This window comes from Micromesistius poutassou, assembly GCF_964030765.1.
Source record: "Micromesistius poutassou genome assembly, chromosome: 7".
In the NCBI taxonomy this organism is placed as follows: domain Eukaryota; kingdom Metazoa; phylum Chordata; class Actinopteri; order Gadiformes; family Gadidae; genus Micromesistius; species Micromesistius poutassou.
Window position 1 is genome coordinate 14,714,051 of NC_140277.1, and position 10,867 is coordinate 14,724,917.

At 42.0% G+C, this 10,867-nt stretch overlaps 1 protein-coding gene across 1 annotated transcript; it reads right to left on the reverse strand.

Moving 5' to 3' along the window:
* Nucleotides 1–197: 197 nt before the first annotated feature.
* On the reverse strand, nucleotides 198–8,776 carry LOC311350273 (dual specificity protein phosphatase 19-like). Its single transcript, XM_084470273.1, has 5 exons — nucleotides 8,639–8,776; nucleotides 8,243–8,465; nucleotides 2,319–2,365; nucleotides 910–1,062; nucleotides 198–458 (listed from the first exon to the last, which is right to left on the reverse strand). Exons 2-5 carry the CDS (start codon nucleotides 8,463–8,465, stop codon nucleotides 234–236), a joined length of 648 nt encoding a protein of 215 aa, XP_084326399.1. The 5' UTR covers nucleotides 8,639–8,776; the 3' UTR covers nucleotides 198–233.
* Nucleotides 8,777–10,867: the final 2,091 nt, after the last annotated feature.

The following is a 10,867-nucleotide window of genomic DNA, read 5'->3' on the forward strand; positions in this document are numbered from 1 at the left end:
CACCCACACACACACACACACACACACACACACACACACACACACACACACACACACACAAACACTCTCTCTGACACAAACACCTGACGTTGTGTGTCAAATATAAACAAATAATATTCATTCACTATTGCAATGTCATGCCATTCTATAATCAACACAATCCATCACAAGAACAGACAACCAGCGCAGCACCAATCAACCAAAAGAACGTGTGTGTTGCTTTAATTGGTATTTCAATTAGCCTGACGTTGTGACGCGTCGGGGTCTGCAGCTCTTCCAGGGGAGTAGCTCTTCAGCTGTCGGTAGAAGCCCGCGTTGGGGCAGACCGACGGCCTGGCGTGCTTCACCTGCCCCAACGCCTCGTCGAATGACAGCCCTTCTCGGAGCATCAGGTAGCCAATCACGATGGAGGTGGAGCGCGAGATGCCGGCGTTGCAGTGCACCAGCACCACGCCCGGCTGCGTACGGCACAGGGGGGAAAGTGGGGAACACCAAGAGACACATTCTGTTACGGTAGAGGATACATCGATCATTCAATTATACAGGAAGATAATGAACGCATGAGGAACGCAAAAAGATTCAATCTCAACCGTTTCACTTCAACACAACACAATCGTCTTTCGAGCAAAGAAGTGTGAGCGGGCGAGATAGAGCGAGGGAGAGAGAGAGAGACAAGAGTGAGACTGGGGATTGAACGAAGGGAAAGAGACAAATTGCAAATCAAATATGGAGACAACATGAAAGGAGAATGCAGAGAATGCTGAAAGGAAAATTGTTGAGCTTGTGCAGCGCGCAAGGGCTTCCAAAGAGAGAGAGAGAGCGAGAGAGAGCGAGAGAGAGCGAGCACTCGAGGGCGAGTGAGAGGGAGATAAGGATGGAGATGGAGAGAGATAGCTGCGTCGATTGTACCTTGGCCCTGGCTAGGTCTATGAACGATGAGCAGTCCGCCAGATAGGAGGTGATTGGAGTGTCTGGAACATCCAGTATGTTCACTGTTTTGTAGGTCAACTGGTCTGGGAACAGATTCCCCACACCGTACGCCACATTCAGCACATGGGACACCTGGGAGAGAGAGAGAAGAGAGAGAAATGGAGAAAATAAACATAATATATGACCATCTAATGTGAGTGTGTGATGTCCCAGTGTGCTTGTAAATGGAATTGAGTGGTGTGTTAGTGTGATCATTGTACAGTACATTATGAATGTGGCCATCGCTGTGCATGTTATTGTTATTATTATGTCATTTTTCTGTTCCCGTTAGCTGTTGCTTATGCAAATGTAGCATGCTTTCACATGCAATGAAGTGCCCTGAATTGAATCACAAAAATACCAAAATGTCAAAGAAGGATCCCATTTTTATTGAGCCTTGAGCCTTGACTTTCTTGTCAATGCTGTGTTTGCCCTGACCTGCAAATGAATGTCGTTCTACATTGCAGGATTAATACTGTTTTTATTACTGGATGTTCGATGGAATTTTGTTTCCGAAGTTGTACTCTTTTGATTATCTTTCATAAATGTCCTCCTTCTGTTCTGGTCCCCACGCTTTGTCGGATAAAATGGAGAGTTACATACAACCAAAAAACCTTGTTAATAAAATGTCTGAACTAAAGCCACTCTACTTCAGCCTGGAATCAGCCCTTGGAGTGACAAATACAGACGGGGAGCAAACGAAAGAGCAGGGACAGAGTGACGGAAAGAGGAGACCAGAGGTCTGCAGAGATAAAGGACAACTACACAATTATCCTGATATAATAATGTGGGCGTCCAACCCTCTTCCCCCCCCTCCAAACAGGGTGTGTGCGTACGATGAACTTCCTAAAGGCCCAAAACAGACCTCATTATAAACGGCCCTGCCTCTGTCTGCATTCACGAACGTGCTGCTGAAGGCTGGGTCATCGGCCACCCCCACCGCCTCCTCCAGTGTCTGTTAAGCACTTGGCTCTTCTTGACTTCCTTCGCCGAGACAGTAAGAGGGCAATTTCTATCTCGTTCCCGTTTATCGCTTCTCCGTGATTGCATGTGCAGTGACAGAAGCGCGCCCGGGAGCGACCATTAAACGCAAGCCGGCGTAGCGAGTATGAGATATGAGTCTGATATGCCCCCCCTGCTGGAGATAAACTGGAATTACATGTGAGACTGGATTCTCCGTTTAACATCCTACGGTTGAACCGCCATTTGAACGCTCCCCAAATAAACAAAGGTTTTCTCCTTTAATTCAACCCATAACTAATGGATTGAACAATTTGCAGAGCATGTAAGCAAACATGGATGCCCGTCTCCCACCCTCCTTCTTTAATCTGTATCTATAGAGTACCAACCTTGTATCTCTGCAGTGTGTCAATGTCATGGGCCACATCCTGGGAGGCTGAAAGAGGCAAGAGATAACTAGGTTTGAATACCCCCATGGGAGACAAGGCAAGCGGAACATCTCATTACTATGGTAAATCCAATTGTCTACCACTGCCTCGACGTTGACACAGACGGAACAGGCGGCATGATACAATGATCTCACTCACACTCACACTCACACACACACACACACACACACACACACTTCTTTTAACACTTCTTAACCCAGATGTTAAGAAGTGTGAAAAGAAGTGTGTGTGTGAAACATCTTTACAAACAGAGTAGGCCATAATTAATGATACATGATTTTGTTCATTTATTTTCCTTTCATAAACAAAGAAAAGCTGATGACCCATATGACGATGGACTGGTACAAGAAAACCGGCAGAGAGGACGAATTGTAAGAATAAAATGTACCACACATAAAATCCCCAGGTTTGCTATTCCAATTCAAAATGAAGAAAAGAAAATATGAATAATCCGGTCTAGCTCAAATGGTAGAGCATGTCATGAGCACTTCCATGGTTGGGGTTCTATTCCCACTGGGGCCACAGAGGATTCAATGGAATGCATTCGCAAAGCCTCCAAATTACACCAATTTCAATTCTTGAAAAATGAACACTCTCGTGGATAGATTTGCTTTGATTTCCTTTGATTGCTCTGGTGGGGACTGTATGAAAGCAAGCAGCAAGCTGCGGAAAATGTCCAAATGTCAAGACTTGGTGGTGGTGTAACCAGCTGTTAATGAACTGGTTTGAACTGTGAACTAGTTTGAACTAGGATTTGAATGGCTGGGCCGTTCATATCACAAAAGCATCAATCACCCGGGCAAACAATGAACCATAATTCCTCCAGCTGTTTAGAAATAGTTAAGAAAGCACAAGCCTAAGTAGCTTATTACTTTGGCCCATATGTGTTTGTCTCTATGTGAAAATATGATGTCAAATAGCTATGGGTGGTTTGTCTTGATGACCTTGTAAATTATCTTATGAGGACTAATTGACTTCTGTGTTCATCTTGATTATCTGGACATTATTCTTGAGTTTGAGGTCATCAGAAAAATAAGCATAGAGATGGTTGTGCTCTACAATAAATTGCCAAATAAAACATTATTTTTTTATTGTTTGAGGATGTATAATATACATCCAACGAGTTAAGAGTTTGAGTTGCTATAGTATCAAAAGTATCTATTCTGAAATAAAGTGTGAGAGTTGAAACTATAGGGTTTTGAATAGACAGTGTTTTGACAAAGACACAGTAAGATTAACTTTAAGGCAAGTTTCAGACATAAAAATAGAAGATGACAGCAGGAAATTAATCAAATTCTGAAGCAGCGCAAACATAAGGAACCAAGGGAGACAAGGCAACATCATAAAAATAGGACATGAGAACAACGGTATTGTGCATAAAATGTTCCACTCAGTTTCTCTCCTGGTCTTTCAAGGCTCAAAACTTTCTTAAACCCATTGTTGGAGAAGAGGAGAACGAGGACTGAGCAGTGAAGCGATAATTGCGATATAAGGCCTTGTATTTAGTCCCTGAACTGAAGATAAAGCTAAGAATTACTTTGTGTGTGCAACTTTCTTGACCATTGTTGGTCTATTTTACATCAATCTGTCGGCCCAATGTCTACAGATGCTTCATACAGTACACCATTGCGCTTTACATTTGAACTGGCTGTAATAATATGACATGGTACTCTGAAGCTCAGTGGCTGTCCTTGTATGTGCAGGTGCCCACTGGTTGAGTTTTTTTCTTTAAAGCACGGCTGATGACTTCTTCATGTCCGTACAAAAGTGAGGGAATAAACTTTTATGTTTGCCACCCGTTCTGCTTGGAACCTTCTTCAGACCAACGGGAAACAGACTTTGTTTCCTGTTGTAAATCAATCTTGAAGGATATGGAGTATTGGTCAATGTGACCTGAAATAATTTGACTTAAAAATATTAAACACACCTTAACAAACAAAAAGGCACAACAAAAGAGGCTTGTATAGGATAGGACTCATTCTAACCTTGCATACCAATGGAAAAGTCATGTGTCAAAAATAGGTCATGGGATTTTCAAAGTGCATAGAAACACCAATATTAGCGCTGAAGTCATGTCATGTTGTGGTCATATCCTAGTGGCAGTGAGGTCAAGGGAATTTTAAAAGGTCTGTCAGCTCCAATATGAGTCACGGATGACCTGGCCTACAGGTGGAGAAGGTGCAAGCATTTAAATTGTGGCTGGGCCATGTTAATCATGAAGATAAGATTCAGTTTATTTATCCCAAGTGGGAAATGTGGGTGTCATGGCTGTAGTAAAAGACAGTAATAAGAATTCAAAAGTCGTGAATTCTGGGTAGTTGTGAGTGGTGCCAATTATTTGGTACCAAGCACAAAGTGCGAGGCAACCTATTGTAATTGTCAGTTTTATTTATATTCCGACGCGTTTGACTTACACAGCCTAAACCGCTCTCACGCTTTTTATGAAACTTACTAGACCTGTAGAGGTTGACCCAAGATTAACAGACAGCAAATATTACACTGATTGGCCCAAAGGTGGCGCTATACCAACTGTCCAAAAATGCAAACTTTGCACAAGCATATCTCGTAACCGGTTTGACCTACACCCATGAAACTTTGTTCACACATGCATATCCTCATGCTGAACAAATATGCCTCAAGAACCTATGACTTCCGGTTCCCAGATTTTCCGCCATTTTGAATTTAGTTAAAAACAGTAAATTGCCTAAGGATCCCAGGTTTTTTGACTTTGACAAAAATCCTTTAGCCCATATCATCTATGGACCATTATCTTCAATCTGCCCTAAAGATTAGTCTGTACAATAAAGTTTAAAGCACCCATGAGCCATTTACTTCTAAAAGGGGTGTGGTTTAAAACGCGAAAATAGTTAATTGCTCATATCAACATCAAGTTGGACTCCTATGATGTTGACTCCAATACAAAAGTTAGTCGACATATTTTCAAATAGGTCGTGGCATCGAAATGGGCGTGGCCTGTCACTAAAATCGCCACAGTTCATAGACGCAATGTTTGATTTAAGTGGGACCGACTTAGTGGACAACAACATAGCCGCCAGAGGCTAAAAATCGTCAAAATTTAACTTAACGCCAAAAGGCAGGGTTAACTTAACCCAATCGTCATCAAATTTGGTATACTTCAAGGCACATGGGTCAAGATGAAACTGTCCAAATTGTATCTAAATCGGGCTAAAGGTAGCGCTATAGCAACAGTCCAAATATGCAAAAATCGTCATTGCCATTTTGTGGTCATTTTCACTTTTTCGCCTTGTATTTGAATGAACTCCTCCTGGGGAATTTATCGGATCTGCTTCAAAATTGGTCAGTACAGTCAAATAATTGTGCTGAATAAACGCTCTTAAATTTGTGACTGTACGTTGAAGGGAGTGTCCGTGGCGTGCCGTCAAAGTTGGCCATTTTGAATTCTGTGGTCTTGTATTTGAACGAACAAACTCCTAGGGAATTCATCAGATCTGCTTCAAAACTGGACAGTACACTTGAATAATGTTGCTGAATGAACGCCGTGCTATCTTGTTTCCACAGAAATACAGTTTTATAACTTGCATTTGGTTGCATGCCAATGGTGTCATATCACCTTTACCCCCTAACTTCCGGGGAAACACGAGAAAACAATATTCTAGTAGCGATCTAATTAATTTATATGATATTTCCTGGATTTTCCTGGATTAGCCTACTACATGTGCTTCTATGAAAAGTGGCAGATGTCAGCCACTGTCCCACAGACTGGAATTGGGCAGGTCATTTTTAATTTCAATCTTTTTATCTGTCTGAGAGAACGACGCAATCCACGATCTATATTGTTTCCCTAACTTTACTTTGTTTACTAATTTAAAATGGGTCAAATCTGACTTCATTGTAAAGCAACACATTTCTTCGCTCTCAACACATTGCTTCGCTCTCTCTCTCTCTCTCACCAACACATTGACACTGGACTATGTGTTTTATATTAAAAATACAAAACTAATTGAATGCACATGTCTAAATCTTGTTTACTCGTGTGCTCGTTTATATGCGCTTCTTTTGTGCTGAAAAAAGTCTGAGATAGCAACTTAAGACATGAAGTTATTCCCCTCCAATAGATGGGGGCTTGGGCGTAGGAACCGGGGGGGACGGAGGGGACGTGTCCCCTCCAATTTTCGAGACAGGCGCATTTGTCCCACCCAAAAATTATACCGCAAAATATCTGATGCTTTTATTTTGAAAGCGCAACACAGCGTCTTGTCACCGGCCCCATGAATGGTGTTGTATGCCCTTCACGGAGCTTTTAAAGCCTGATTTCCACCGGGGACGTAAACGCTGCAGAACGGCTGCGCCGCGGTCACCGCTGCTGATCGCTGCCACCTATGACTGTTTGAGATGTCTGCAGCTAGCGACAGGTTAGAGCCGTTAAGATGAAAAGACAGCAGCAGCGCAGTTTAAATGATTTCTTTCTCCATGGGAAGAAAAAAAAGAAAGGAAATGTGAGTTGGTCATGATTTTATCCAGGAGGATAATTATATTTTCAGACTAACGTTAGAGTTGTTGATGTTAAGCTGATGTTGTGATTCAACATCTAACTCTTGCTAGGTAAAAGTTGTTATTATGAACGTTACTAGCCAACGTTTGCTGGCGAAAATGTGGCAGACTTTTCAGTAAAGTAAAGGACAAAAAGCGATTTGATTTAAGATGACTGTAAAAAGAACATTATTTTTCTATTAACTTAACCCATGTCACCCAAAACGAGTAACCTCACACATCTCCCACATGATCATCTAGAAAGGAGTTAGTCTGTCTGTATGTTTTTCCCTTGTTCTTGACAATCCCATCAGTATTTTTCTATGCCTTATTAATCTCCACTGCTTTCATATTAGAGATCAGATGAAGTCCAGCTGGACACTAACAGTGAGGGTGAATCAGGGAAAGCCAGCACTGCAGAGTTGCAGGTAGGTGCTACAGTATATGAAGAGTGAGGTGATGTTAGGTTGTTGATCATGAGAGGAAATTTGAACATGATAAGAAGTGAAAATTGAAAATTACAAACATGATTTTAATATTCCACTAGCTTTACCATCAGTATTTTTCAATACCTTATTCACCTAACCTTAAAGGGTTAGGGTGCTAGTAGTAACTGCAGTCTTGTTGCATTGTGTGACATTGTGACTGGTTTCCTTTTAGGGTGTTCAGAGCAGGGACAGACAGCTGAGAGACACACACTCAAGAGTAAAAACAAGTTGGTGTAGGCCTATATGTTAAAATTCTTGACGCTGTTTTTCCCTTTAACCGTAACCTTTGCCTGTGTCTGTTCATTGAGGCATAAGATACAACTAAGAAAAGAAAAGGTATTCAGAAAATACGAATTCAAATTTAGATCAATATTCTTCCCATGTTATTTATCAGTCTACAGAACTGTATGATAAGGCCTGCAATTAAAGAATTGATTTGATATGTATCAGTTCAATACTGCCATTCAAAATGTGTTTTCCTTTACAAATGTATATTTTTAGAAGAATAAAATACATTTGTGAATGTTTTGCAGTGTAGTTCATTTATGACATATTTCTGTTCGAACCATTAATGGATCTGTCAGGTTTCCGATATGTGTCCCCTCCAATGTTAAACTCGTTCCTACGCCCCTGGATGGGGGGAAAAGGAAAATAATTTCTAAATAAATTACGTAATTTAAGATCATATAAAAAATAGAGGTGGATACTCCCACTTGTGTTGTCACTAAGGCACAGGAAAATGCAGATCTTTAAACAGCTCGTAATGGCTCATCACATTCACGACAGGTGGTATATCGGGGGCCCTTTAATAGAATCAGTAGCACAAGCCAATTAGTGACGCTATACGAAAACCTAAAAAGTTACCTAGTAGAAGAAACGGTCTAACCACGCCGACGTGAAGGTCTAGACTTTTGTCTTCCACAAAGCCAAAGCCTGTAGGCTCATCTTCAATGTCCTGGACCTCGCAGGTCCCCCCGTCCACCCTCCTCTCCACATGGCGCCGTCCTGTGATGGTGGTGACGTGTGTGACCTGCTTCTTCAGACGACTTTTGGAGAATCCTTGGATCTCCTGAGCAAAGGACTGCATCTAAACCCAGAAGAGAATGCAAACCGGGTTATGCTGATACATGACTCAGATATAGCACAGCATTTGACTCTCTCGATCCAAAATGTATATTGATATATTGATTGGCGTGTGTGTCATTTCATGGCGAACCAATAATAACTGCGCCAAACTGGTGTTGCTTATAACACACCCACCTGGTCTCTTAGTTATTAAATATGCTTTGATTCAAAACGTGGTTGCTTCCCTCACACTTTTGTTGTTAAAATCGTTTAAACCGAACACACTTATTCATATTAGGCGATCACCAGATCGTCCATAACAGGCGTTACTCGTCCATTGTCGGAAGCGACGTCAATGTGATGCTGCGTTCAAGTACTGTCCGTACGACATGTGCATGAGTAATTTGCGAAACGGCCAGAGCGGTTAACGTTGTGTTCAGCCACCTTGCTGACGGTCTACAACCATGGCCGTTGGCAGCTATGAGTTCACTGAGGTCCGGACTTCGGTGATTAATTAAAAAAAAAATTAATTGCTATTTTTAAAATTTATAATAAGCTATATAACTGTATAATCAGGAGTTGAAACGTCAAGTCTATCCTATCTCCCCTATTCCTCAAAGGAATGAGCCTGCGGTGCAAGCAGCTAGGAAAGGGGGTTAGGGCTGATTATGGTCCCACGTTCACGCGACGCAATGACCCCGCAGACGCTTCAATGCAGTCACAAACCTGTTTTGGTTCTGCGTCAGGTTTTAGTGAGCGGACCAATCACAGCCCTTGTGGCTGCATCGCCTCAACGACGGAAGGTTACAATTTTTGGGAGGCAAACGTCAGGGTCTTGCGGTGGACGCAAGGAGGATCCGCAAGGACGCGTGAGGGTGTGAGCACGCCATCCGTACTCAAGTACAGTTCAATTCCGTGTCCTCAGTACCCTTCGGAGAGGTGTGCTCAGGCCACGGTACAGATGCTAATGAGCCGACACGCACACACACACACACACAGAGGCACCCGTATTCGGGCCCAGTTGTGATCGTACTTGAGTACGGTACAGGGCAAAATTGCCTAGTGTGAGTGCGCCCTTACATGTGAAATTATTCACATTAAATATAAGTACATAAAGTAGGCCTACTGCAAAAAAGGTCAGGTGAGTAGAAGTTAGGAACTTGTGAAGCGAATAACGCGGAGGTGGTCAGAAGTTTAGACGGGTATGGTCTCCACCTAGACTGGGTAGCCCTGCCGTGCCTGCCACCCATGCCGGCGATTGGAATTCGCCCTGCACATGGGGATGGAAAGGAACATGTTTAATCCTCCTGTTTCCTATCCCAATCAGTTTGGCACCAATCACCAAGCTGGCTTTTTTCACCTGGCGCACTATTGGCTGGTTAAACACGATGGCGACAGAGAAGCGTCGCAAGCAGCTGAAGCCACCGAAGCGGAGCAACCGCCACCCGTTGATGCAGCTGTCGCTGCTGTTTTAAATGATTTCAGGGGCAAGTTTTCTTTGAAAGCTGAGCAGAAACTTGCCCTGGAGCAATTCCTTTAAAGAAAGGATGTATTTGCTTTACTGCCAAATGGTTTTGGTAAAAGTTTAATCTACCAGCTAGCCCCGCTGGTGGCCAATTGCTTGCAGCCATTTGAACTACGCCCGCCTCTTGTGCAGGAGAAAATGACGGCACCCTTACCAGACCAGTCTCCACTGGCATGGTGCCAAACTCTCTCCCGGTGCCAGACAACTTCCCTCCCGGTGCTCTGGGCTTTCCCGCCACGTGGCGGTTCTAAACGGCGATGTGCGGTCGTGCGCACATGCTCCAGAACCGCTTGAATGCATTTCTTTTTCCAAACAGTCTTATTTATTTGCTTAAGCTAACTTTTTTTTACCCCACTCTCCCATATATATATATATATATATATATATATATATATATATATATATATATGGGAGTATATAGTATGTATATATATATTTATATATATATATATATAATTAATTAAAAAGGTTGTATGTATATATATATATATATATATATATATATGTATATATATATGTATATATATATATATATAAATATATATATATATGTATATATATATATATATAATTAATTAAGCAATAGATCACGACAGGTAGGTGGTATACTCTCATTATACCACAGTTAAGGGGCGTTGTCCGTCTTAACTGTGGTCAGACCTTATATGGACCTATATGGAAGTGGATAGTGGAATAAAGTTAGAATATCTTGTGGCCTAATCCTCTTCCGTCCACGGGAGCCGCTCGAACACGCAAAAAGTAGCTTACATCCGATTTATATGAATTCTGAACTAAGCAGAGCGTTAACACCTTTATTAAACATACATTCATTTTATATTTTAAACAATGAGATCAATCATATATTTCTATATACATTTATGTATTGACTTTGTGTTGTG

Bases quoted from the DNA above. Each gene is read 5' to 3' on its own strand.
- LOC311350273 (XM_084470273.1), bottom strand. From the start codon at position 8,465: ATGCAGTCCTTTGCTCAGGAGATCCAAGGATTCTCCAAAAGTCGTCTG. The intron at 2,366-8,242 runs GTAACTTTTTAG...TGCCTCTTTCAG, and splicing joins TAGACCGTTTCTTCTACTAG to CCTCCCAGGATGTGGCCCAT. The intron at 1,063-2,318 runs GTTGGTACTCTA...TCTCTCTCCCAG, and splicing joins ACACACTGCAGAGATACAAG to GTGTCCCATGTGCTGAATGT.